Source organism: Budorcas taxicolor, chromosome 7, assembly GCF_023091745.1.
Source record: "Budorcas taxicolor isolate Tak-1 chromosome 7, Takin1.1, whole genome shotgun sequence".
NCBI classification, from domain to species: Eukaryota; Metazoa; Chordata; class Mammalia; order Artiodactyla; family Bovidae; genus Budorcas; species Budorcas taxicolor.
In genome coordinates this window covers 15,686,227-15,713,817 of record NC_068916.1, presented here as the reverse complement: position 1 = coordinate 15,713,817, position 27,591 = coordinate 15,686,227, and the positions used below count along the sequence as shown (strand labels likewise).

The window sequence follows — 27,591 nt, the reverse complement described above, 5'->3', positions numbered from 1 at the left end:
GGGAAGATCCCCTGGAGCAGGAAAAGGCTACCCACTCCAGTACTCTGGCCTGAAGAATTCCATGGACTGTACAGTCCATGGGGTCGCAAAGAGTCGGACACGACTGACTTTAACTTTCACACACAGGACTGGAAACAGTACGTGCAAAGGCCCCCAAGGTACAGCTCTTCCCTAGTGTGATTCAGTCCCCAATTCTACCTAGGACATCTTCTGACCAGGGCTAGAAGGGCCTTCAGAAGGAGGCACCTGTCCATGCAAAGGCGGAGAGGTGAGCAAGAAGCTGGATATGCAGATGGTAAACGAGGGCTGGAGAATTCCTCTAAGACTGCTGCAGTGGGACCGAGACAGGAACCATTGGGGAGAGATCTGAGACCACATATTGGCCAAGACGTCCCCACATCCTCCTTCCACTGGAGGCGGCCCCATGGTGCAGCCTCCCCGACTGGCTCTTGCAGATCCCACCACCACATCCTGTGTCCTATCTCTTAGTGGGCGCCTCGGAACCTGTCTGGACCCCTCTGCCGCTCTCACCACAGACTGTGCTGTGCTAAGTCACTTCAGTCGTGTCCAGCTCTTTGTGACGCTATAGACTGTAGCCAGCCAGGCTCCTCTGTCCATGGAATCTCCCAGGCAAGAATACTGGAGTGCATTGCTATTTTCTACTCCAGGGGCTCTTCCCCCAGCCAGGGATCCCACCCGCAGTGTCTTGCCTCTACTGCACAGGCAGGTGGATTCTTTACCACTTCTCCACCTGGGAAGCCCGTGCCTCAGTTTTGTTCAGTCGCTCCATCGTGTCCAACTCTTTGCGACCCCATGGACTGCAGCACACCCCGCCTCCCTGCCCCTTACCATCGCCAGAGTTTGCCCAAGTTCATGTTCATTGCATCGTTTATGCTGTCCAGCCATGTCATCCTCTGATGCCTTCTTCTGTCCTCGATTTTTCCCAGCATCACGGATTTTTCCAATGAGTCCTCTGTTCACATCAGATGACCAAAATACAGGAGCTTCAGCTTCAGCATTAGTCCTTCCGGTGAATATTTAGCGTTGATCTCCTAAGATTGACTGGTTTGATCTCCTTGCTGTCCAAGGGGCTTTCAGGAGTCTTCGCCAGCACCATAGGTCGAAGCCTTCTGCCTTCTTTGCGGTGCCTCAGCTTACTCGTCTGTAAAATGGAAGAAACGATAGGTCTCCCCCAACCCCACCTCCGTTCACCCCCTACCCCACACATGAGAACTACAGGGCTTTGCTTAATAAACGCTGGAGATAATACTTATGGTGCTTATAGTGACTGCTAGCCAGAGGGCAGAAAGAGCATCCGCAGGGGAGGGAGTCAGAGACCCCCGCCCCAGTCCCTTGTCTTCTCCTCCCCTGCCCACCTCAGAGCCTCAGCTCCCCCAGCTCAGCCCCGAGGCCACGAGAGCGGCCCGGGGGACCCGCGCCCCTCCGGCCGGCAGGGGCAGCACAGAGCGGCCCGGGACACCCGGAAGGGCCCCGCCCCCGGCCCGGCCCCGCCTAGCCCGGGCTGCCCAGAACCGGGAGGCGCTGCGGCGGCGGCGTTCGCGGCGGGGACGGTGCGCGCGGTAGCAGCGGCGAGGCCGGCGGCGGGACGCGCGGGGCGCCATGGCGGCCGCCGAGCGCCGCGCCTTCGCGCACAAGATCAACAGGTAGAGCGGCCGTCGGGCCCCCTCCCGGGCCGCCCCCACGTGTCCGAGCCCCGCCCCGGGGCGGCCCAGCCCTCCCCCGCCTGGGCGCCCCTCATTCAAGCCCCTTGGGTCTTCGCCAGGTCCGCCCGCTTCCTCCGGCCCGGGGGGCGCAGGCGTGGGGAGGTAGGGAGGGCGGCGGGGGTCGGGACTGGGGGTCATGTCGGGGCTGCGGGCGCGATGGTGGCGGAGGTCCGCCCTCGGAACCGGTGGGACGCGTGGGGGTGTGTCCGGGGGCCTTCCTGGAGGAGGTGGCTCCCGCGCCTCCTCACCAGCTCCTGGCCGATTCCCGGCCCTCGAACCCCAGGGCGTGGGAGTTGGGGGGCTCTTTCCACCCCATCTGTGCATGGTGTGGGGCGGGAATGCACCAGGCGCCGGAATTTGGGGCCGGGGATGGCGTTCCTGGCGGCCCTTGAACCCCCTCAGGAAGTTTCCCGTGCTCTCCTCCCCGCCAGGGTCCCGTGCCCAGTTGTCTGGGGCGGGTGGGGAGGTGGGGAAGGGGACAGCTGTGGATGTCCCCCCGCCCCCAGCCCTGCTTCAGGCTCTCCTAGCACCGCCTGGACGCGCTGGAGATGGATGGGTGATTGAATGGAAGGAGTGGGGGCTGGGGACAGAACCAGCTGGTGGGCAGACGGGGGAGGGGACGGGCGCCAGGCGCTGGGGAATCCGTTTCCGTGGCCACTGGAGACTGTAAGAGACTCGGCCCGGGGAGGGGGATGTCGGCCTCTCTGGGGCTGAAGCGCCTCCCCCCACCGCTGTGGTCTGTACCTCCAGTAGTGCATTCAGAATCTGCTGGGGGCAGGGAAGCGGTTCCCTTGTATTAGGGGGTGGGCCGGGACACCCCGTGTGTCCAGCACTGCCCTGATGGAGCCTCCTGATGCCCCCACCCTTGGGGGCAGATACAATGGGGCAGACAGAGGAGAAGCCGGATACAGTAGATTACATGTTAGTGGTAAGCAGTGTGGGGACATACCAGGCAGAGATGGGAGGTGATGAGTGTGAGCACTACTTTAGACCTGGGAATCAGGGTCAGGAAGGCCTGGAGAAGAAGATGACATGTAAACAAAGATCTGAAGGAGATGAGGGAGGGATCCATGCCTGGATATGGGGGGAAGGGCATGTGCAAAGGCCCAGGGGCAGGAGCAGGCGGGGTGTGTTTATAGATATCTGAGGCCAGCCGGGCTTCCTTGGTGCCTCAGATGCTAAGGAATCCACATGCAATGTGGGAGACCTGGGTTTGATCCCTGGGTTGGGAAGATTCTCTGGAGGAGGGCATGGCAACCCACTCCAGTCTTCTTGCCTGGAGAATCTCCATGGACAGAGGACCCTGGTGGGCTACAGTCTGTAGGGTCGCAAAGGGTCAGACACAACTGAGCAGCTAAGCACATAGCAGGCTGGAGCAGAGTGAGAAAGGGGCTGTGGGAACGGGTTGCACAGGGCTTGTGGGTTATGGGGAGGAGTTCAACTTTTACCCTGGGTGAGGTGGGAGCCATGGAGAGTTCAGAACAGAGGAGGGACGCTGTGACCTGGTGTCTGGGCGCATATCAGTTGGGCAGTTTTTACGTTCTGCTATCTCTGTGTCTGAATTGTCCCTCTGTCTTGGACCTTCGGTGTTTCTGAGCCTGGGGAGGTTATTACTGTTTCTTCGCCACTGAAGTCCCTGTGTCCTTGCGTCCTGGCTTCCACTCAAGTGAGAAGCAGAGGCCCTGGGTTTTGCGCTGGGAGATGGATACTGTAGAGCTCAGGGTAAGAAAAGCAGAAAAAGGTCTTGGGGCTGCCATGTTGTCGTTGTTGGTTGTTAAAGTGAAAGTGAAGTCGCTCAGTCGTGTCCAACTCTTGTGACCCGTGAACTGTAGCCCACCAAGCTCCTCCGTCCATGGGATTCTCCAGGCAAGAATACTGGAGTGGGTTGTCATTTCCTTCTCCAGGGGATCTTCTCGACCCAGGGATCGAACCCAGGTCTCCCACATTGCAGGCAGATGCTTTAACTTCTGCACCACCGAGTCGTGTCTAACTCTTTTGCCACCCCATGGACTGTAGCCCGCCAGGCTTCTCTGTCTATGGGACTTCCCAGGCAAGAATACTGGGGTGGGTTGCCATTTCCTTCTCTGGGGGATCTTCCCAACCCAGGGATCAAACCTGTGTCTCTTGGATGGCAGGTGGATTCTTTACGGATGAGTCAGATTCTACCCCACCACCGGGGAAGCGCTGGGGCCCTAGTGAACCACAAATGGCGCAAGTCTTCCGGCCCCCCTCTGACAGGGTCTGCAGAGCAGTGTATTGGGCACCCAGGTGTCTGCATGCTGAGACCTAGGCCTGTATTCATCTCCTTGTTTGCTCAAATCATTCATTCCACAAATGCCACATTAACCTGCATGTTAGACTGTCCCCCAGGTTCCTAATGAACAGGCTCATTTAAAACGAAGATTTGTAGGGACAACTTAAAAATACAAACTCATATAGCCAATGGTTAGGACTCCAGGCTTCCACTGCAGGGGGCATGGGTTCGATCCCTGGTCTGGAACTAAGATCCTGCAAGCCATGTATCCAGAAAAAAAAAGTGATGGTCATTGTCACCATTCCAGGTTGGATTTTATTTTAAAGAATACAAGTGAAAAACAAAAAAGAACACTGTGTTGCATACAGTAACATTTGTCCATATTGTTTGTGCTCAGTTATGTCCGACTCTTTGCAACCCTATGGACTTCAGCCCACCAGGCTCCTTTGTCTGTGGGGTTCTCCAGGCAAGAATACTGGAATGGGTTGCCATTTTCTTCTACAGGGGTTCTTCCCGACCCAGGGATCGAATCCACATCTCTTGCATCTCGTGCATCGAATTGTCTCCTGCATTGCAGAAGGATTTACCATTTGAGCCACCATGATGGATAATATGCGTTCAGAAAATGCCAAGTTTAAAAGAGTAATTATGAAACAAATTCCAGGACTTCCCTGCTGGCCTACTGGCTAAAACTCTGTGCTTCCAATGCAGGAGGTACAGGTTCCATCCCTGGTCAGGGAACTAAGATCCCACATGCCTTGCAGTGCGGCCAAAAAATTGAAAAAAAAAAAAAAGAAAGAAAGAAACAAATGCCGTGGAAGAAGTCACTTGGATCAAAACAGGGGCTGTCCCTACCTTCCTGAGCCTTCCCACTCTAGCTGCCCTCCCAGGTGATCTGCACGTGGTTCTGCTCCTTAGGGAACTACCATGCTGATGGCTGCCACTATCGTTTCCCCACCTGCATTATAATTTCTTCATTTAATTTGGCTCCCTGTCTGCTCTGAGTTGGTTTTTCCTGGTGAGAACATCCCATAAATGGAACCGCGTGGAATGTCGAGTCCTCTGTGGCAGCGAGATGTCAGGAGAAGGGCTCATCTGTGTTGCGGCTTATAGTCAGACGCATCCCTTCCCATCTTTGCATTCTATTCCCTCTGGCTGTGTGTCCTCCATCTTCAGTCAAGGAACTTGTGGGTTGTTTCCCTTTGAGGTTGTCACGATCAGAGCTACCATGAACATTCTTGGCCATGTGTTTCCTCCTGAGTATCTACACCTCAAAGTAGAACTGCTGGATTGGCGTGTTTTCAATTTGCTTGTTCATTTACAGATGGTTTTCCAAAGGGATTCCCCTAGTAGCAGATGAGAATTCCTAATCCTTGGTGGCACGCATATTATTTGCCTTCAGATTTTGCCAGCACTCATATTATTTGCCTTGCCAGCGCTCACTGTTCGCCTTTAAATTTTTCTGCCAGTCCAGGAGGTGTGTGTATAGGGTGGGATATGAAGAGGAATCTCTTTATGGTTTTATTTTTCGAATTTTATGTTTGGCTGCACCACGTGGCTTGTGGGATCTTAGTTCCCCGACCAGGGCTTGAACCCATGCCTCCTGCAGTGTAAGCACAGAGTCCTAACCACTGAACCACCGGGGAATTCCCTGTGTGTGTGGGTGTGTGTGTGTGTGTTTTAAGATTTTTAAAATTTATTTACTTACGCTTATTTTTGGCTGTGCTAGGATCTTTGTTGCTGCTTGAGGACCGTTCTCTAGTGGTGGCGAGCAGGGGCTGCTCCGGAGTTGTGGTGCTGTGGCTTCTCTTGTTGCGGAGCACAGGCTCAGTAGTTATAGCACATGGGCTTAGTTGCTCCGCTGCCTGTCGGATCTTCCCCGATCAGGGATTAAACCTGTATCTCCTGCACTGGCAGGAGGATTTCTTTTTTTTTCCACCACTGAGCCACCAAGAGAGCCCTATAGTTTTGTGTTTATTCATTTTCTTCCCTCACTTTTTGCAGATTTCTGTCACATTCCAAGGCTTATGTCATTCCTATTTCTGGTTTTATCATCCTCCTTCCCTGTAAGAGTAGACCTCTGTTAATCTGACCAGCCCTAGGGGGAGGTCCACAGTCTCGCATGAATTCCTAGCGATGCCACTGCTTCCTCTTTCCCCTCAGGCACCTCTTTAGAATCACATCAGGTTGTCAGGTTTTCACCTTAGAAAGATTGATCTCATCAATCAAATTCTGAGACCCGTTTTCTGAGAAAACCCACTAAATTCAGCTCAACATTTTGCCTGCCTTTTTGTAATGTGGTCCACGGGGACATCTGAGGCACATCTGATATGGGAGTGACAGAGGAGTGGGTAATGACTCCAGGTGAGGGTCCTGAGCATCCACAAGGGTGGGGCTGTGCTTAGTGAGACACAAAGGATGGTGGGAAGGCAGGTTATCTGTGTGTGTGTAAGTTGCTAAGTTGTGTCTGATTCTTTGCAATTCCATGAACTGTAGCCTGCCAGGTTCCTCTGTCCATGGAATTCTGCAGGCAAGAGTATTGGAGTGGGTTGCCATTCCCGTCTCCAGATTCTCTGTATGGGCCCGGTTAATCTGTATAGCATAGATTTGAAGATTGGTCGGTGTTCAGATAGTGCTGAAGGCCGAGACTGGATGGGACCGCTCTGGGGGCAGGTAAAGGGCAGGTGTTCTGCCATCTCTGTTCTCGGCTCTGCTCCCTGTCACGGGCGCCGTGGCATGCCTAACGCTGAAGGACTTTGACCCCCAGCTGACCAGGCTTCTATTCTGGGTGCTGCTGTGTGACCCTGGGTGCCTCATGACCCCTCTCTGAGCCCCACTCACCTTTGGTTTACAAAAGCAGGGTCAGAAATTCCAGTTTCCCAGGATGCTCTTTGAGGCAATGTGGTGACAGCAACTCTTAATTAAACACTTACTGTGTGCCAGGCCCTGTGCTCAGAACAGCTCGATAAGAGGTGGGTACCAGGGTGGCACAGTGGTAAAGAACCCGCCTGCCAACGCTGGAGATGCGAGACACATGGGTTCTATCCCTGGGTCAGGAAGATCCCCTGGGGAAGGAAATGGCAACCTACTCTAGTATTCTTGCCTGGGAAATCCCACAGATAAGAGGAGCCTGGTGGGCTACAGTCCATGGGGTGGAAAGAGTTGGACACGACTTAGCAACCAAACAACAACAAATACCACTAAGCCCAGAGGCCTGGAGAAGAGGTGTCGTTCATCCCTGCTCGCCCAGCTCCAAGTGCAGAGCTCTGCGACTCGGTAAACTAGTTCCCGGGGCCATGCCATTGTGGACTCAGTGGTTTCCCACCCTGGGGCACTCACTCCAAGGCCAGGGACCAAATGAAGCTGGACGTTCGGCCCCCGCTCCCCTCCCTGCTTTGCAGCAGCAGCTGCAGAACAGCTGGGCCCAGGGCATAGACAGGTTCCCTGTTCCAGCATCTTTTGTAAATCACCCCCAATCCTCTGTGCCCAGGCTTCCAGAGGAAGCGGCCAGGACTTGGGGAATTTGAGGACAAGTCTAAAGAACCTGCTTGCAGTGCAGGAGACCTGAGTTCCATCCCTGGGTGGGGAAGATCCCCTGGAGAAGGAAATGGCAACCCACTCCAGTGTTCTTTCCTGGAGAATTCCATGGACAGAGCAGCCTGATGGGCTACAATCCATGGGGTCACAGAGTTGGACGTGGCTGAGCGACTAACACTTTCACTTCCCCTGATTTTTAATATCCTTTGAAATTCCTGCAAGCTAGTCTTCCCTCTTCGCCTCCCACCCCCCCATCCAACAGAAATAGTTGACACAGAAAATAAATAGAATCCAGGGTCAGAGAAAGAAGGAGGCTGGGGTCTCACATCGGAGAGCCCACGTTGAATCAGGGTCATGGTCGAGTTCTTTTTGACCCACACAGATTTGAATTCAGAGGCCTCCAGACTGCTGAAGCTCCCAACTGACCCCACCCCCACCCCACACCTGTCTTCCCTGGGCCCACCCTGCACATCTATCTCATTGGTGACACGTGGGCCACATTTGCAATCCTTAGCACTTTTAATTTCTTTTTGTTTCAGTGGTTTAAAAAAATATTTATTATTTATTTCTTTGGCTGCACCAGGTCTTACTTGTGGCACTTAGGACCTTTAGTTGCGGCATGTGGGATCTTAGTTCCCCAACCAGGGATTGAACCTGGATTCGGAATGTGGAGTCTTAACCACTGGACCCCCAGGCAGTCCCAGGCATAACTTTTTATTAAGCAGATTTCCAAACAATGAGAAAAGAGAGACGCTGAAGTGATTGAGGCCTGAATGTCCCACAGTTGCTTTCTTGCTTTTAAGAGACACTGAGGCCCAGAAAGATTGTCCCACCTGCCCAAAGCCACACAGCTAAAAGATAAGGGGCTTCCCTCAACTTACGGTAGATTTAGGCAAGTTGGACTGAGAGGGAGATCAGAAAAGATTCACTCATTCCATCCAAAAAAAAAAAAAAACAACACTGATGGGAATTCCCTGGCGTTCCAGTGGTTAAGACTTGGCACTTTCACTATCAAGAGCTTGGGTTTAGGGAGGAACTAAGATCCTGCAAACAGTGTGGCATAGCCAAAGAAAATAATTTATTGAGCACCTACTGTGTGGGGTCCAGTGCCAGGGCCTTCATGGGGACAGCACAGTCCTAGCCTTGTTTGTACAGAGCCCTCGGGGAGCAAGGGTCTCTAGGCCCAGAGCACAGAGTCCAGCCTCAGAGCCTTGGCACTCACTGTTCCCTCGCCTGGCACACTTTCCCCCAGATAACAGCATGGCTGTCCCTTCCTCCAGGCTCAGCTGAAGGAATTGAGAGTTTAGGGAATCCCTTCCCCTACTGGGACTGTTCCCAATTCTTCTCCTCCTTCCCCTCTTCCTTCTCCCATTCTGGATCTCTCTCCCCTGTGGTTCTTGCCCCTTGACCCTCAGTCTGTGCTGTGACTCTGAAGGCCAGCGCGGATGCACACGGCCCAGGAAGGTCACTGCACTGACCTTGGTGGCTGGGTTGTGCTCCAGAAGTCATGCTGGCCTCTTACACACCATCAGCCTCAGTCTTAGACCCCTGATAGGGTGTGTGTATGAACACCAGGCCCCCTGCTCAGCTCCACTGCTCTGTGAAGGCAGGGCAGCTCCAGATGGGTAAACTGAGGCTCAGGGGCAGGAGTGATTCGTCTAGCAAGGGTGGAATGGGGCTCACCTTCCAGATAAGGGGTTGGAGTGGGCAGAGATCCCCTAGATGAGGACATGGAGGCCTTTCTGCAGATCTGGGAGCCTGTCCTGGTGGGAAGAAGAAAGAGTGGGGATCAGTGACCCCCAGGTGCTGCCCAGCTGCAGTCCCCAGCCCCCCTTATCTGTGCTTGGGAGAGGAAAGGGGGTGATGTGTCTGCCACACCCTTGGGGGCACCCATGCTGAGACCTGTGCATCCTGGATCCTGGGTTCTCTTGGCCGGTGGCTGGATTTTTTTTTCTTTCCACAGCCTGGATTTTCCTCTCCTAGTATGAATCTGTGGGCCCCAAAGCCCCAGTTCCCAGGGCCCTGCTGCCCAAGTTTTCCTGCCCACTATGGTCCCCTTCCTGTCCCCGCAGGACGGTGGCTGCCGAAGTGCGGAAGCAGGTGTCCCGGGAACGCAGCGGCTCTCCCCATTCCAGCCGGCGCTGCAGCAGCTCCCTGGGGGTGAGTGTTTGGGAGGCGCTCCCCCACCCCACCTACTGTGGGGGAGCTGAGGCTGGGAAGGGCCCAGCTGTGGCAGGGGAGGGGGTCCCAGTGAGTGTGATGGGGAGGCTGGCTGGTCCCCCTCTGCAGGGAGCAGCCCCGTGGGTGGTCAAGTGGGGAGAGGTTCAGCCCCTCAACCCCTCACACACACACAACCACCCCCACCCCACCCACCCCCACCCCCACCCCCTGTGCCCACACCTGCTGCTGTCTAGACTGGACCACCCAGCTGGGAATGCTGGGGAGGGAGGTCTGGGGAATGGGCAGCTCTTCTAGCTGCAGTAAGGGAGGGGGTGGGGCTCTCTTGCCCCCAGGGCCTTAGGAATTGTCTCTTTCTTTGCTGCAGTCCCCAGGCCTTTCCTTCCACCAGGAGTTTCCTGCCCTTCCAGGCGCAGGGTGTGATTTCCTGCCTGGAAAGAGGGGCCGGCCCAGCTGGGGTGGGGGTGGAGCGGCTGAGGTTACTCACTGCCCCCTGTGGCTCCTCCAGGGCCCTCCCACCACTCCAACACCCTCCGTGGCCCCCACCACCCTCTTGATTGTCCGAGGCCAGCCCAGGCTCACACTCGGCCTCCAGCCCCCAACCCCAGGGCCCAGGTCACAGCCACTTTGCTCCACCTCAGGTCCCACTGACCGAAGTCGTTGAGCCCCTGGATTTTGAGGATGTGCTTCTGAGCCGGCCGCCAGATGTAGAGCCTGGGCCTCTCCGGGATCTGGTTGAGTTTCCAGCTGATGACCTAGAGCTACTCCTGCAGCCCCGGGAATGCCGCACCACGGAGCCCGGTATCCCCGAGGATGGGTGGGTTGAGCCCCACACCCTCCCTGTCTATCCCCACGTGGCCTCTGTACCTCACATCCACTAATCCCTCTCCCACCAAGCTCCCGAAAGCCCTGAGTTCAGCTTCTGGCTTGGCTGTGTGACCTTAGCCAAGTCCCCTTCCCTCTCTGAGCCTTTACCTCTGTATCCCCGAAAAAGATAGAAGGACAGGCCACTGGAGAGATTTAACACTGGGTCCTGCTTCTGTTTGGGGCTTCTTTGATGGCTCAGACAGTAAAGAAACTGCCTGCAATGTGACAGACCTGGGTTCGATCCCTGGGTTGGGAAGATCCCCTGGAGGAGCGCATGGCAACCCACTCCAGTATTCTTGCCTGGAGAATCCTATGGACAGAGGAGCCTGTTGAGCTACAGTCCATGGGATTTGCAAAGAGTCGGACATGACTGAAGTGACGGACGCTTTCACTTCTCTGCTTTGTTTACCCTTACTGTATTTTGTGCAGAAAGATGGATGCCCAGGTGAGAGCTGCGGTGGAAATGTACACTGAGGACTGGATCATTGCCCATAGGAGGTGGGTCTGACTCGGGGGCAACTCAGGGTAGAGAGCTCAGGTCTGAGCCCAGAGGAGCCCATTGTATGCTGCTGTTGCCACTCCTCCTGGTTATCCGCCCACTGTCCCTGCAAGGGTAGGTGGACTGGTGCGGCGGCATGTCCGGTGGATGGATGGCCCTGCAGGCATCACATGGGCCTTGTGGCTGTGTCAGTCAGCCCCTCGGGGAGCCCTGGGGAGCCCTCATCTCTGCTACCCTCTCATCCTCCTAGATACCAGCACCTGAGTGCGGCATACAACCCCATCACCACAGAGACTCAACGAGAGAGGCAGAAGGGGCTCACCCGCCAGGTCTTCGAGCAGGACGCTTCTGGGGATGAGAGGTCCGGCCCCGAGGACTCGGTGAGGGAGCCCTGGCAGGGGTCACTATCGGGGGCGGGGATGTGTGTGCACGGCCTGCCTGAGGCTTCAGCTCTTAATCCTCTGTGATGGGCAATGACCTGAACAGCCTCCATCCCCACAGGAAGTGTATCAGCCCTGTAACTGAACAGTTAAGAATCATAATTATCAGCATTTATGAAGTGCTTTTTTTTTTTTTAAAGTTACCCAGTCATGTGCAACTCTTTGTGACCCCATGGACTATAGCCTGCCAGGCTCCTCTGTCCATGGAATTCTTCAGGCAAGATACTGGAGTGGGTAGCCATTCCCTTCTCCAGGGGATCTTCCCAACCCAGGGATCGAACCCAGGTCTCCCGCACTGGAGGCATATTCTTACCATCTGAGCCACCAGGGAAGCCCTATTAAGTGCTTGGTGTATACTAAATGTTTTACACTTGTCCTCTTTCATCTGGTGAAGCAGGGCAACACCCATTTTGCAGATAGAGAAATTGAGGGGGCTGTTCCCTGGTGGTCTAGTGGTTAGGATTCGACTAACCATAGCTATCACTGCTGTGGCCCAGTTTTAGAACCTGGTTGCAAGGAACTGAGATCCTGCAGGCTGCCCAGTGCCACCAAAATTTAAAGAAAAAAGAAAAAAGAAACCAAGGCATGCCTGGCTTAGTAGACGGCTTTCATTGGCCTTTTGAGTTTTGAACCTGTATTTTGTCAACCAATATTTATTGAATGCCTACTTTTACCAAGAATCATATAATTACTGTTATTGTTTCCATTGTTAGCTGTTTATGAATGTAGTTGGAGAAACTGAGGCCCTTAGCTGTTGGGGTTAGAGACCCAGGGTCACAGAGCTGAGCTGGGATTTAAACTAGGGTAATCTGCTTCTGGGGGCTTCCCTGGTGGCTCAGCAGTAAATAACCTGCTTGCCAATTCAGGAGTGTGGGTTCAATCCCTGGGTCTCGAAGATGCCCTAGAGGAGGAAATGGCAACCCACTCCAGTGTTCTTGCCTGGGAAATTCCATTAACAGAGGAGCCTGGCGGACTCTAGTCCATGGGGTCACAAAAGAGTTGGATACAACTGAGCAACTCAGCACCAACAAATCTGCTTCTGACCAGAGCTGAGTCTAGAAGGTCTGGCAGATCTGGGCTAGTAACAGCCCCAGTGAGAAGAACTCTCCCTCCCCTGGCCACAGTGAGCAAAGTCCTCAAAGGCTCTCATTGGCCCAGCCCAGGCAAGGGCCTGGGCTGACTTTGTTGTGTTCTGATTGACCCAGGCAAGAGCCATGTGATGCCCAGACTAGGAAGTAGCCTTCCCAAGCATAGTAAAGGGTGATACCCATTTTGCAGATGAAGAAACTGAGGCATGGCAAGCTTAGTAGAGGTCCTTCACTGGCCAGCTGAGTCTTTATTTTTTCAACAGATATTTTTTGAGTGTCTGCTTTTACCAATAATAATCATATCTCCAGACAGAAGTTTCTAGAAAGAAGGTCAGCAAAGCCCTCAGGTGACGCTTGGTCATGGTGACCTCAGCCCCTGGTCCTGAGCATGCCCATTCTCCATTGGCAGGATGACCCCCGACACTCCTCAGGTTCCCTGGACGACACCCCACGAAGCAGTGGTGCCTCTGGCATCTTCGACCTGAGGAACTTGGCGGCGGATTCTTTGCTACCCTCCCTCCTGGAGCGCGTGGCCCCAGAGGATGTGGACCGGCGTAATGAGGCATTGCGGCGGCAGCACCGACCCCGCGCCCTGCTCGCACTCTACCCTGCCCCCGACGAGGTGGGTGCCCACTCAACTGCACAGCCCCTGAGATCAGTGCACAGCCAACTGATGTGTGTCCCTGTGTGTGATGCCAGTGAGATTTCCTGGGTGCCTAATGTATACCCTGCATTTTAATTCAGTAGCTCTTATTGCATTCTCCTATGTTGTATACCCCTGTATTTATCCAGCCAGCATTTATCGGGAACTTACCATATGCTGCTGCATTTACTCAGCCGATATTTATTGTATGCCTAATGTATACTCTTTAAACAAACGGCATTTGATCACCCAGCATTGGAGAAGGAAATTGCAATCCACTCCAGTACTATTGCCTAGAAAATCCCATGGACGGAGGAGCCTGGTGTCCATGGGGTCGCGAAGAGTTGGACACGACTGAGCGACTTCACTTCACTATTCATTAAGCACCTGTTATATCTGCCTGTGTTTATCCACCAAGTGTTTATTGGGCACTCACTGTGTTGTTCAGTCCCTAAGGCGTGTCCAGCTCTTTGCGACCCCATGAACGACAGCTCGCCAGGCTTCCCTGTCCTTCACTATCTTTTGGAATTTGCTCAAACTCATGTCTGTTGTGTTAGTGATACCATCCAACCACCCCATCCTCTGTAGCCCCCTTCTCCTCCTGCCCTCAATCTTTCCCAGCATCAGTGTCTTTTCCAATGAGTCAGCTCTATTTAATGACTATTATTTATTATATATCTTTATTTTTATCTACCCAGCATTTATTGGGCTTTTACTGTATACTCATATTTATTCAGTCAGTGTTCACTGCATGTCTACTGTATAGTTTTCTATTTAAGCAAACAGCATTTGAGCAACTAATAGTTATTGAGCATCTGTATATGTCCAACTAACTTTTATTAAGCACCTAGTGTATACATCTGTGTTTTAATTCAGCCATTTAGTTAGTGCTTGCTGTATAGCCCTATATTTATTCAACCAGTTCTTACTGGGTGTCCAGTATGTATGTCTAGTCAGCATTAATTAGATACTTTCTGTATACATCTATGTTTGTTCAACCACATTATAATAGGTACCTACTACATACCTCTGTATTTATCCAACCAGGATGTGTGAGTGCCTGTTACATAGCAGCCACTGGGGATACAGCCATAAACAAGACAGACCCAGTCCCTGCCCTCTGAGTTCAGTCTGGTGGAGAAGAGACCTCCCTACAGGAAATGACAACTCAGAGTAGTGCCATGATGAGCCGTGTGTCGTTGTCCCTCACGGCTTCCCGGGTGACATTAGTGATATAGAACCTACCTGCCAGTGCAGGAGATATTAAGGGATGCTGGTTTGAGCTCTGGGTCAGGAAGACCTCTGCCGTCTCACCCCCCCGGAGGAGGGCATGGCAACCCACTCCAGTATTCTTGCCTGGAGAATCCTAGGGACAGGGGAGCCTGGAGGGCTATGGTCCATAGTGTTGTAACGAGTCGGACACAACTGAAGCGACTTAGCACACACGCACGCACGTTGTCCCGCTCACAGCCCTCTGTGTCCCAGCCATGGGGCCCCCTGCATCTAACTGAAGCGACTTAGCACACACGCACGCACGTTGTCCCACTCACAGCCCTCCGTGTCCCAGCCATGGGGCCCCCTGCATCAGGGCATGGTGAGGACCTGGAGTGTCAGATACCTCCGGGTGGAGGAAGGCTTCCTGGAGGAAGTGCCAGCTAAACTGTGACCTGCTGATGAGCAGGTATTGGCCAGGCCAGGAGGAAGGGAGAAGGAGGGCATTCCAGGCTGGGGGAACAGCATGTGCAAAGGCTCAGAGGCCAGGGACTGAACGCTTAATCAGGTTGAGGGTAGAGCTGGTCTCAGGCCACACGTTCCAACCCCTCCCTGGAGGATGTGTCCCAGCTGCCCCTTCGGCTCTTGGCAGGATGAGGCCGTGGAACGCTGCAACCGCCCAGAGCCACCGCGAGAGCACTTTGGACAGAGGATCCTGGTCAAGTGTCTGTCGCTTAAGTGAGTGTGCTGATCCGTCCCTCCCTTCAGGCACGTGAGGGAGGACCAGGGGGGATTACAGTGAGGCACACAGTCGGCACTCACTGTGCGAGCCATGCCATTACTGTGTGCAGCCCTGAGACCACGAGGACCCCCCCATAGACTTTCAGGCTGGGAAATAAGACTTCTTTCATTATTCAGAGCCACTAACCCTAAGTTCCAGTTGTGTGCCAGCCTCAGTTCTCAGCCTTCCATGTATATTTTTTCTTTCTATATGTATGTGTGTGTGTGTATTTTTTATTAAAATTTTTTAAATTTATTTTAATTTTTTAAAAACTTCGGCTGTGCTGGGTCTTCATTGCTGCGCTGGCTTTCTCTAGTTACAGCGGGCAGGGGCTCCTCTCTAGTTGCCGTGCTTGGGCTTCTCATTGTGGTGGCTTCTCATGTTGCAGAGTGTGAGCTCTAGGTGCACAGGCTTCTGTGGCTGCCGCACTTGGGCTCAGTAGTCGTGGTGCACAGGCTTAGTTGCTCCAGGGCATGCGGGATCTCACCGTACTAGAGATCAAACCTGTGTCTCCCGCACTGGCAAGCGGATTCTTTACCACTGAGCCACCAGGGAAGCCCTCCACGTGTATTATCTCTGACCTTCACCACAACATCACGTTGTGGGTACAAGTGGGAAACTGAGGCATAGGGAGGTGAAGTCATTGTGCCCAAGATCACAGTGACTTGTGAAGCCAGAGTCTGGCCCTCGCCCAGTCTGCAGCTGGCACCCAGGCCAAAGGGGGCGCTGGTGACCCTGGGCCTGGCTTCTTGCCGCCACAGCCCCCTCCACATCGGCCCTGGGGAGCAGCCAGAGTGCGTGGGAATGGAGCGGAACAGGATGTGGCCTTGGACCCAAGCCCGGCCCTGCCCCTCCCTACCCTGAGTTCCTGCCTGGATGGAGGCAGGAAAGGGAGGCCCCATCTGGCCTGAGGCTGTGGTGGGCCTTAGGCCGCCTGCCTCCAACACACAGGCTGGGAACCAGCTCTGTAGGCTCATTCAGTCATTCAACCAACAGTGAGCGTCTACTGTATGCAAGTTGTATAACTGGGATGACCACAGGGGGCTCTCTAGGTGGGAGACACAACACACACAAAGATCTGGAGAAAGGAAAAATGAGGCCAAGAGGTGGGTGGGTTTGGTCCATGCAGGGCAGTGGTGAGCCTCAAATTTTAAGGTGTTTTTTTTTTTTTCTTTTTCTTTTTGGCTGTGCTGGGTTTTGTTGCTGTGCCCTGGCCTTTTCTAGTAGCATCGAGTGGGGGCTACTCTCCAGTTGTGGTGCTCAAGCTTCTCATTTTGGTGGCTTCTTGTTGTGGAGCATGGACTCTAGAGCGTGGGCTCAGGAGTCGTGGTGCACGGGCTTCGTTGCCCCGTGGCATGTGGAATCTTCCCGGAGCAGGGATTGAACCCGTGTTCCCTGCATTGGCAGGGATTCTTATCCACTGGACCACCAGGATAGTCCTCAGTTTCCCCTTTTGCAAAATGGGACAGGCCTTTCCTACAAGTCCTTAGATGGTGCTCTTTGTGACCCAGTGGGAATCAGATGCCCTCCCCTCCCAGTGCACCAAGGCTGAGCTGGACCTCAAGAGGGAGAGGGCATATGGAGATGGGAGGATCAAGGTCAGCCACTGCCAGAGAGCCCCCACTCATTGCAGGTTCGAGATTGAAATCGAGCCCATCTTTGGCATCTTGGCCCTATACGATGTGCGAGAGAAAAAGAAGGTAGGAGCCCCTTTCTTCCCCTTCCTCCCACCCGCTCTTCTTCCTTGCTGCAGGGTGATGGTCTTCCTGGGGCTGGTGGCTCAGCTGTTTCTTGTGCCCCTAGATCTCAGAGAATTTCTACTTTGACCTGAACTCGGACTCCATGAAGGGGCTACTGCGGGCCCACGTCACCCATCCTGCCATCTCGACCCTGGCCCGCTCTGCTATCTTCTCTGTGACCTACCCCTCGCCTGACATCTTCTTGGTCATCAAGGTATACCAACTGGGGCTGGCAAGGGGGTGATCATGGTGAAGGCCACAGGTGAGGTCCCTGCTCTCATAGAAGAAGACATGTCACCAAGAATGGTGAGCAGAGCTGTCATGGGGGAAGCCCAAGAGGAAGCCTGAGCCCACAGGGAGCTTCTGAATGAACCCAGGTGGGGAGAAATCACCAAGGGCTTCTTGGAGAGGTGACAGCTGAGCTGACACCCATGAGTAGGCAGCCTGGGGAGAAATGGCATCCTGGCACATGTGGGAAGACATTTAAAATGGTTTTTTTTTTTTTTTTTGGTTGAGTTTTTCAGCTTATTAGGGGTGGGAAAACTTAATTGGCGCATGGTTTGGGATTTTGCTTCCAGGAGTGAGCTCAAATTTCCTTTCCCCAAACGTTCAGTTAGTTTTTGATCAATTAATTAATGACATTAATTGGACACCTTCAGGCAGGCACTGCTTCCAGTCAGTCATGCTTCACAAGGAATCTGGCCTTTGCTCCTCACAGCCCAGGAAGGTGGGGGTTGCCATGGGGCCCATTTTACAGATGGGGAAGCTGAGGCACAAAATCCAGAAGGAATGTGCTCAAGGTCCCACAGCCCCCAAGTGGTCAGGATTAGAGTCCAGGCCTAGAGCCATGCTTGGAGTGGACTTTGCTTATACTAAGAAATAAAGATATAAACATGGGAGGAAAAATGGAGTCGGGTTTGGGGGCGGGGGCAGCTAGTTATGCAGGCTGACAGCTAGCACTCAGTCCAAGGGATAGTGGGAGTCGTGGGAGGTGTTGGAGCGAAAGCCCTAGCTGGGTGGAATGTTTGGGTGGCGGTAAAGGTCAGAGAGATTGGGAGTGAGGTGGGGAGGTTGGGGTCCTGGCAGCACCTCACTGGGCTTGCCCGCCCCTCAGCTGGAGAAGGTGCTGCAGCAAGGAGACATTAGCGAGTGCTGTGAGCCCTACATGGTGATGAAGGAGGCGGACACAGCCAAGGTGAGCGTGGGAGGCTGGGGCGAGCGTTGAAGGGGTACCCCCGCAGAGCAGATCCTGGATTCAGCAGGCCTGGGACACTGAGCTTGTCGGGGGTGGGGTGTGTCGGGGGTCTCCTCCCAGAACAAAGAGAAGCTGGAGAAGCTGCGCCTGGCGGCTGAGCAGTTCTGCACCCGTCTGGGCCGCTATCGCATGCCCTTCGCCTGGACGGCTGTGCACCTGGCCAACATCGTGAGCAGCGCCGGCCAGCCAGACCGGGACTCAGACTCAGAGGGCGGTGAGGAGGCGGGGCCGATGGGCCAGGGGCGGAGCTACCAGGGTGGGGAAGGGGCGCCCTCTGCTGGCTGGACTAGGTACCAGGCCTGAGTCTGCAGTGTCTTGGCTCCCCGCACCCTTCATTTCTGTCGCTCCATCACTGTCTCCCCTAGAGCGCCGACCCGCCTGGACTGACCGCCGCCGTCGGGGACCCCAGGACCGGACGAGTAGTGGGGACGACGCTTGCAGCTTCTCTGGTTTCCGCCCGGCCACACTAACTGTCACCAACTTCTTTAAGCAGGTGTCGTGGCTGGGGGTGGCGGGTGGGCAGGGGGCTGAGAGAGGGGGACCCCACACACATCCCCATTTCCCTCTTGCGGCCGCACGATCCCCGGGGATCCCCAAACCCCTCAACCCTGGGTCACTGGGGCGGGTTCGTGCAGGAGGCTGAGCGGCTCAGTGACGAGGACCTCTTCAAGTTCCTGGCTGACATGCGGCGCCCGACATCCCTGTTGCGACGCCTGCGTCCCGTGACCGGTGCGTGGTGTGCCCCGTACATGAGACGTGTCACTCATGTAGTCATTCAAACCCGTATCTGCTGCGCCAGATCTTGGTGACTATGATAGACAAAGCCCTGACTTCAGGGGTGACCTTCCAGTGGGGGCCAGAGATGAGAAGCAGAATAAATAAGACAGGTAGTGGGTCAAACGGGGAATGTGGGCAGAGCTCCTCAAAGATGGGAGGCCGCAACGGGAGTTGAGGGTGACTTCCTGCCACAGCACCTGAAAGATGGAGCCACCAGAGGGCATTGTGGGAGGGTCAGAGCCCTGACTTGAGCTCAGAGTGTGTGGGCGGGGCAGGGGACCCCAGGTGGAGACTCCCAGGAAGGTGCAAACTGGCTCCCCCTCCCCAGCCCAGCTCAAGATCGACATTTCCCCGGCCCCTGAGAACCCTCACTTCTGCCTCTCCCCGGAGCTACTTCACATCAAGCCCTACCCAGACCCCAGGGGCCGGCCCACCAAGGAGATCCTGGAGTTCCCTGCCCGTGAGGTCTATGCCCCCCACACCAGCTACAGGTACAACTTCTGGGGCAGCCGGGCACTTGAATATGGGGGGCATCATGCGGAGTGAGGTCTGCTTCCTCGCCTCCAACACACACAGACGCTGGCCTGAGATGCCACTGTTCTGCTTTAATAGGGAATGTATAGGCATGAAGGGGCATATCCTTCCTCCACCCCTCCTCGACCATCCATGTTCTCTGCCTGCGTCCCCGCCTGCTTCCCTCTCTGCTCCATGACTGGAAGCAGGGCCCAGAGCCCTGGCTGACCTCAGCGGATGGGCAGCTCCTCCCTGTGTGGGGGCCGCATGGGGCAGGGCTGTGTCCCTCGGTGCATGACTGGTCCTCAGTTCTGCCCAGGCTCAGGCTCAGGCTGGGAGCGCAGCCATGTGGAGTCTGGGAAGGAGGTGAGGCTTAGCCAAGGCACAGGGATACCCCTATTCCGCTGCCCTCGCACACCTAGACCCCCGCCAGGCTCACCTCTCCTGAATCTGTCTCAGCCGCTGCTGCTGTGCCATCATCTCCTGCTTCTGTCGCTGCACGTGACCCGTGAGGACCCACACGACGTGGTTCTGCTCATCTGCATGGGCCTGTGGGTCAGGACAGAACCCTCAGCTGGGGGCCCCCGCACCTCCCATCCCTGGATTCTGCCCAGACTCTCCCGCTTCCCACTGTATCTGTGTGATCCGCAAGCCACCGCCACTCCTTGGCCTCAACTTTCCCAGCTGTAAAATGGGGACGAAATAGGAGTCCCTCTGTGGGATTGTTCTGAGCATGATAGAGATTGTGATGATTTAGTCGCTGAGTTGTGTTCGACTCTTGCAACCCCGTGGACCATAGTCTACCAGGCTCCTCTGTCCATGGGATTTTCAGGCAAGAATACTAGAGTGGGTTGCCATTTCCTTCTCCAGGGGATCTTCCTGACCCAGGGATCGAAACTGTGTCTCCTGCATCACGAGCGGATTCTTTACCTCTGAGCCACCAAGGAAGCCCATAATAGAGATTATTAGAGGGGATAAAACAGTACTGGGTGCATCACAGGTGCTCCAGAAACGCTCTAGTATGCATTTATTGAATAACCACTATGTGCCCCATCCCAGCTTGAGGATTTTATCTGCACTGAGTCCCTGGCTCTATTTTGAGACATAGTTGTTGTTCTTATTTACAAATAAGGCAACTGAGGCATGGGAAGGCACATGGCTTTTGCCCAGGGTCACATAGCATAGAGACCAGGGTACTAGAAGCCTTAACTGGGTCTGGGGGGTCTGGGGGACAGAAGGTTCAGAAATGAGGTCTGATTGTGAATCGAGGTCTTGATTCCCCCAGGGCCAGGAACCCCTTACCTTTAAGGCCTCGAATTCTTGCCGGGCATGGCCCAGCCACACGCCCTTCAGTTGAACTTCTAGCCACTTCATTTTCTCCCGCAGCACCTGCTGTCCCCGGGCCACCTCCCCCAGCGCCTGGGCTGTGGCCTCTGCCTGCAGCTTGAGACCATCCTCTTCTATCTACCAATAGATGGTGGATGTTAGTAGGGTGACCTGCTGAGATCAGCCTGATTTTAACATTGGAAATCCTGTATTCCAGGAACCCCCTCACTCCTGGGAAAACCCCAAAGGTCAACCCAGGCATAACTCCACCACAGACTCTTACCCACCCCACAACACCCCAACTGCAGTGCCCACCTGCATCTCCAATAGACTCGCACGTAGCTCTTGGGCTGCATCCTGGCCCTGGCTGACCTCCTTCCCCAGGAGCCCCAGCACCTGGCCATAGAGGCTCAGGCTGTCCCCGGCCTTTGTCAGCTGTGCCTCCGTGGCCTTGTACACACCGTTGAGAGCCTGGCTCAGCTGCAGGGCCCCGTGGAAGAGTAGGGTCAGCTCCTCCTGCTGCGCTGGCTCTGAGCCACTCGTGAAACCCACCAGTGCCGGCTGGGCCGTCGTTGCCAGGGCGCACAGCAAGCACAGCACAAGCACGGGCATGGCTGGAGGGCTGGGGAGGCTGTGGCTACAGCCCCAGTGGGGCTGCCTTTTATGCCTTAACACCCCCACCTTAACTTCAGGTCAATCGTTAACCAGCCAGCTGGGTGCCCCGTGTTGAGCAAGGGCCTGGAGGTGGCACCACAGTTGCGTCAGGCGGATGTCCAGCCAGCCACGCTGGAATCACGCTGGCGGGGGCTTGGGGCCAGGTGTGGGCTGGGGCACTGGTGAGAGGATAGGCCCAGGCCTGGCTGGAGAACCCTACGGCTCCTAGCCTCCGTTTCCCATCTGTGGATGGGCACAACAGTAACGACAGTAACAGTGAGGCTTTTATGATCGCCAGTGGTTCACCCAGAGCTGTCCTGCTGCTATTACACAGTAGCTGATCTCATAACCTTCTCACAAGCCTGCAATGCCCGAGTCTTTGTTGACCTGGTTAAGAGCTAGGGGAGCAGGTGGTGGAGATCCTTTCAAGGCCACACAGCCTGACTCCAGGACCTCCATGTGCCCTGGATCAATGCTCACTGCTGTTTTTCTCCCTGGATGACTGTGGGCAAGTGCTTCTGTTTCCCTGCCTGTGACTGTGAAATGGGGGATGATGCGAGGTTCCCCCCCAATAGGCTACTGGTAAGAAATAAATGAGTCGTTTCACGTCAGGTGCTTAGAACAAAACCCAACACACAGTTGGCCCCGCATTAGTGTTTGGTGCAATTATTGACATTATTGTTGCTTAATATCATTGATAATGACAAAGGCTCAGCTGGGAGGCTTGATGCCCTCATTATATAGTTAGGGAAGCGGAGACCCAGGGTGCTGCTGGGGCCTGTACAAGCTTACTCTGGAGGAGGGAGGCAGAACCCTGACCTCAGCCCTGCTCTCGCCTCCAACTCTCGCCTCCATTTCCCCAGCTGAGAGAGAAGCCATATAACTCCAGGGGCCTCTTCTGAGGGAAGGGGCAGTCAGGCTCCTGAGCTGGATGAGGCGCAGGTCAGCCTGGGCCTGAGCACCTGTGTGTCTCCTCTGCCTCACCGTGCACCCTCAGTGGCCCTGAAGTCCCTCTGTATTCCCACCCTCTGTCACTCTGTTCCCCCATCTGTGCTCTGAATGGTACCTGTCTATTGCCCGCTCTCTGCACTCACATCGCCCGCCTGCTGCCCATCACTGTCCCTGACCCAGCCCTCCGTGTCCCGGTGGGGTGGCCACTGTCCCCCAGGCTCTCTGTCCCTCTGACGTGGACATGCCCCTTCCCCCGCAGGAGCCTGCTGTACGTGTACCCACACAGCCTCAACTTCAGCAGCCGCCAGGGCTCCGTGCGCAACCTCACCGTGCGAGTGCAGTACATGGCAGGCGAGGACCCCAGCCAGGCCCTGCCGGTCAGTGGCTGGACCCAGGGGCGGGGGGCGGGGGTTGGTCCCCAGCCAGTCCCTCATGCCTTTGCTCCCCCCAGGTCATCTTTGGCAAGTCCAGCTGCAGTGAATTTACCCGTGAAGCCTTCACACCGGTGGTCTACCATAACAAGTATGTGGGCTGGGGTGGGGGACTGGTGGGGGTATAGATGGGCAGGAAGAGGGGTGCGGGGGATGGGCAGGCTCCTGGAGTGCAAATGGGGGCACCTGAGGCAGACAGCAGGAACAGTGGGGCCTGGCAAAGGGGGTGAGACAGGCAAGGGGGAGCCCAGCTCCCAGCAGAACCCCTCGCCCGGCCCCCTAGGTCTCCCGAGTTCTACGAGGAGTTCAAGCTGCGTCTTCCCGCCTGCGTGACTGAGAACCACCATCTGCTCTTCACCTTCTACCACGTCAGCTGCCAGCCCCGGCCTGGCACGGCCCTGGAGACTCCTGTGGGCTTCACTGTGAGCCCCCTGCCGCCTCTCCCCATCCATGCCCCGCCCTCCTGGCCCTTGTCCGGCCCCACATCTGACCCCCTGTCTCTCCCCAGTGGATCCCACTGCTGCAGCACGGCCGCCTGAGGACAGGCCCCTTCTGCCTCCCCGTGTCGGTAGACCAGCCCCCGCCCAGCTACTCCGTGCTCACACCAGATGTGCGTGCCCTGGACCCCCTGCCAACCAGCACCGGGTCCCAAGAACCCCAGTCATGCCCTGCTTTCCTTCCCGCAGCACCCCTGGGCGCCTTGTCCTCTGTTGAGGTCTCATCACACCCATCCCTGTTATTAATCCTGTGTGTCTTCCTGCCCCATGTGTATCCCTCCCTGCTGTGGGGTGTCCCTCCCTTGTTAATGCCCCCCCACCTCTGCACTCACTGTTCCCCACCAAGACCCCACTGCCTCGCCGCTTCAGGCCCCTGTTTGCAGCCCTGGCTGCCTGACACTCTCCCCAGAGCACTTGCTCCCCATGGGAATGCTGTGTCAACCTCGCACAAACCCTTTGATTTGCACCAGGTCCTCTCATTATGCTGTCTTCTGTTCATTCCCTCCAATAACATTCAGCCTCAGTCTCCCTTCTGTGAGCGTCCTGGGCATCCCTGAGCCTGCCCAGGGGACCCTCGTCAGTGCTGCCCACAATCCGCCCCCATCTCTGGGCTGGGCTGCGGGGCCAGGGGGCAAGGTGCCCAGCAGTTCCCCCAGGCAGGGCCACAGTCAGGCCACAGTGTCGCAATGGCTGAGCTGGTGGCCTGAGTCGGGGCGGGGGAGGGTGGGCCTGTGTCCACCTGGCGTGTCCCTCCCACAGGTGGCGCTGCCGGGCATGCGCTGGGTGGATGGTCACAAGGGCGTGTTCAGCGTGGAGCTCACAGCTGTGTCCTCTGTGCATCCCCAGGTAGGGGGCGGGGCCGCAACCCAGGCGTCCGGCCCTGGGGTTGGGCAACACTTTCCTCTGTCCTGGGAGGCCTGGCCTTGGGCCATGGACGTGACTTTGGTCAGCAAGGCTGGCTCCCAGGGAAGCTGCTGACTCAGGCGGGGGTGGCCATGCCAATGGCCATCGCAGCTGGAGCTTTGGCCTTTTCTGCATGGTCTCTCCTCTTCCCCCTGCCCCCAGTTTGCCCCTTGCTATGTCTGTGATCACGCCTGTCTTTTTTTTTTTTTTTTAATTTATCTATTTATTTATTTTTGGCTGTGCTGGGTCTTCGTTGCTGCACACACTTTCTCTAGTTGCAGTGAGTGGGGGCTCCTCTCTAGTTACGGTGCATGGGAGCCTCATTGCGGTGGCTTCTCTTGTGGAGTGCAGGCTCTCGGGCACACGGGTTTTAGTTGCAGTGTGTGGGCTTCAGTAGTTGGGGCATGTGGGCTCTAGAGCCTGGGCTCAGTAATTGTGGTGCCCAGGCGTAGTTGCTCTGTGGGCATGTGGGATCTTCTCGGGCCAGGGTTCGAATCCACATCCCCTGCATTGACGAGTGGATTCTTAACTATTGGACCACCAGGGAAGTTCCCTCCTCATTTCTTTTCCATTCACTGGTCTCCAGCCTCGCTGTCCTGACCCACTCAGTCTCCCGCTCAAACCCCAGGTCCTTCCCTGCTCACCCCGGGTCCTTCCCTGTTCCTACCCCGCTCACCTGGTCCCCCGCCAGGACCCCCACCTGGACAAGTTCTTCACCCTGGTGCACGTCCTGGAGGAGGGGGCCTTTCCATTCCGGCTGAAGGACGCAGTGCTGAGCGAGGGCACTGTGGAGCAGGAGCTGCGGGCCAGCCTGGCGGCCCTGCGCCTCGCCAGCCCCGAGCCCCTCGTCGCCTTCTCCCACCACGTACTGGACAAGCTTGTTCGTCTGGTTGTGCGACCCCCGGTCATTGGTGGCCAGATTGGTGAGCTGTCACAGCCTCAGACTTTAGTTTCCCCATCTAGAGAGTGGGCCCAGTGACCAGTGGTGACCTCCCATAGCCCATTTATCTCTCTGGGCTCAACTTTCCAATCTGAAAAATGGCCCCTCAGTCCCCTAGTCCCCTGACCTTTTGAAGACCACATGACCCCCTTGGGCCCTGAAGTAGGAGCTTGGAACTTAACCTCTGCTCTGCCCGGCAGTGAACCTGGGTCGTGGCGCCTTTGAAGCAATGGCCCATGTGGTCAGCCTCGTCCACCGGAGCCTAGAGGGTGCCCAGGACACCCGTGGTCACTGCCCACTGCTGGCTGCATATGTCTACTATGCCTTTCGACTGCCTGGCACAGAGCCCAGCCTCCCGGGTGGTGAGTGTCGGTGGGAGACTCTGGGGCACAAGAAATACCTGGGAGGGAAGCATCCTAAGCAAAGGGAAGGCATGTGCAAAGGTCCTGAGGCTACAGGCCTTGGTTGGTTTATACAAGGTGTAGGAGAGCGAGAGACAGAACTTTGTACCCCAGCCCCAGGACTGTGGTCTCTAGAAATTTTATTGACAAGCGATTCAGCCAGTTAGCAAGCAGGGACTGGATCAGAGCAGCCTGGGTTTGGCTTTCAGTTCTGCCTGTGAGCTCTGTGACCTCAGGCAATGCCTTTACCTCTCTTGGCCTGTCTTCCTATCTTTTAAACAATGATAATACTAGTGCCCCTCTTGTGGGAGTGTTAGTAATAATAAATGGCAAGTGAAAGTGTTAGTCACTCAGCGACCCCATGGATTGCAGCTCACCAGGCTCCTCTGTCTGTGGGATTGTCCAGGCAAGAACACTAGAGTGGGTTGCCATTTCCTTCTCCAGGGGATCTTCCTGACCCAGGGATCAAACCCAGGTCTCCTGCATTGCAGGCAGATTCTTTACCATCTGAGCCCCTAGGGAAGTCCAAACGGCATAGTAATCCATGTGAAATACTTGGCACAGTGAACACTCAGTAAAGTTGGGTATTTTCATTTGCTAAATGATTAGTAATAGCCAGTAACCTCTCTGGACACATACAATATGCCGAGCAGTCCGTGTTTTTCATCCTTCTCAAAATTGCTATGAGGCTGAGCCACTATTACACCTATTTTGTGGGTGAGGAACCTAGAGGTTTAGAGGCAGAAGGTGACTTTGGGGACTTCGCTGGAGGTCCAGTGGTTAAGACTCTGCTTCCACTGCAGGGGACGTGGGTTCAATCCCTGGTCGGGGAACTAAGGTCCTTCATGCTGTGTGATACAGCCAAAAGAACAACCCCAAAACAACAACAACAACAAAACACACAAAAAGGAAGTGACTTCGCCAAGGGCATCCGACTGGGAAGGGACAGGAGGTCATCAGGGCAGGTGGGCAGGGGGCTGAGCATATTCCTTCCGTCCTCAGGGGCCCCTCCAGTGACGGTGCAGCCTGCCACGCTGGCCCGTGGGCCTGGCCGCCCCGCCAGCCTCTACCTGGCACGCTCTAAGAGTATCAGCAGCAGCAACCCCGACCTGGCTGTGGCCCCTGGCTCTGTGGATGACGAGGTCTCCCGCATCCTGGCCAGCAAGGTAGGCGAGGGGGCCCTGCTGGCGCCAGCCTCAGGGGTCATGGCTGCCGTGTGGGTGGGTGAAAGATTTCAGTGTTGAAGGAAAACGGAACGACAAACAACAGCACAGGTGAAGGCTTGACCCTGGGGCCTCCCTGGCGGTCCAGTGGGTAGGACTCCGCACTTTCACTGCCAAGGGTGCGGGTTCAATCCCTGGTTGGGGAACTAAGATCCCACAAGCCACATGCGTGTGTGTGTGTGTGTGTGTGTGTGTGCGTGCGTGTGTGCTAAATCGCTTCAGTTGTGTCCGACTCTTTGTGACCCAGTGGACCTTAGCCTGCCAGGCTCCTCTGTCCCTGGGATTCTCCAGGCAAGAATATTAGAGTGGGTTGCTGTTTCCTTCACACAAGCCACACAGAATGGCAAAAAAAATAACTTGACCCTGGACAGCAGGGCTGGGCTCTGGCTGTCAGTTCGGGAGCTGTGACTTGGATTCTGAGGCTGACCCACGGATGGGTGACTGGAGCTTGAAAAAGGAGCAGCCTGTACGTAGCGCAGCGGGGTGTTTCCACATGTGCCACACGCATGTATCCACAGGGGGCGCCCATGTGCACATTGCCCACGCATATTGGAACACGGTTGCGTGTACTCGTGTATTCCATGCACAGACACATGTGGGAGGCATATACACACATACCCTGTGCGTGTTTTGTACACATGTATTGCAGGGTCACATGTGGGTGTCCACGTGAGCACATGTGTGGCCCAGGGCAGTGAGCACGCTCCGTGTTTGTTGCTGGTTTCTCTGCCCTCTGCCCACAGACACTCCCACTTACC

The 27,591-nt window shown here is 55.6% G+C and overlaps 1 protein-coding gene across 3 annotated transcripts in view; it reads left to right on the top strand.

Moving 5' to 3' along the window:
- Positions 1–1,620: 1,620 nt before the first annotated feature.
- The window catches only part of DOCK6 (dedicator of cytokinesis 6), a 47,383-nt gene continuing 21,412 nt past the window's right edge, over positions 1,621–27,591 (top strand). For 2 of the 3 annotated variants that reach the window (XM_052644238.1, XM_052644237.1), the window contains exons 1-20: positions 10,345–10,494; positions 10,990–11,058; positions 11,310–11,439; positions 12,997–13,209; positions 15,095–15,180; positions 16,857–16,923; positions 17,027–17,176; positions 18,077–18,157; positions 18,278–18,431; positions 18,583–18,710; positions 18,853–18,946; positions 19,323–19,485; positions 22,698–22,815; positions 22,890–22,960; positions 23,153–23,291; positions 23,378–23,479; positions 24,126–24,212; positions 24,961–25,192; positions 25,410–25,571; positions 26,613–26,776. In XM_052644238.1, the coding sequence (XP_052500198.1) occupies positions 10,475–10,494; positions 10,990–11,058; positions 11,310–11,439; positions 12,997–13,209; positions 15,095–15,180; positions 16,857–16,923; positions 17,027–17,176; positions 18,077–18,157; positions 18,278–18,431; positions 18,583–18,710; positions 18,853–18,946; positions 19,323–19,485; positions 22,698–22,815; positions 22,890–22,960; positions 23,153–23,291; positions 23,378–23,479; positions 24,126–24,212; positions 24,961–25,192; positions 25,410–25,571; positions 26,613–26,776 (2,430 nt within the window). In that variant the 5' untranslated portion in view covers positions 10,345–10,474. Of the gene's footprint in view, positions 1,665–9,587; positions 9,676–10,334; positions 10,511–10,989; positions 11,059–11,309; positions 11,440–12,996; positions 13,210–15,094; positions 15,181–16,856; positions 16,924–17,026; positions 17,177–18,076; positions 18,158–18,277; positions 18,432–18,582; positions 18,711–18,852; positions 18,947–19,322; positions 19,486–22,697; positions 22,816–22,889; positions 22,961–23,152; positions 23,292–23,377; positions 23,480–24,125; positions 24,213–24,960; positions 25,193–25,409; positions 25,572–26,612; positions 26,777–27,591 lie in introns of those variants that run through there. The other variant, XM_052644236.1, reaches the window with a different exon arrangement.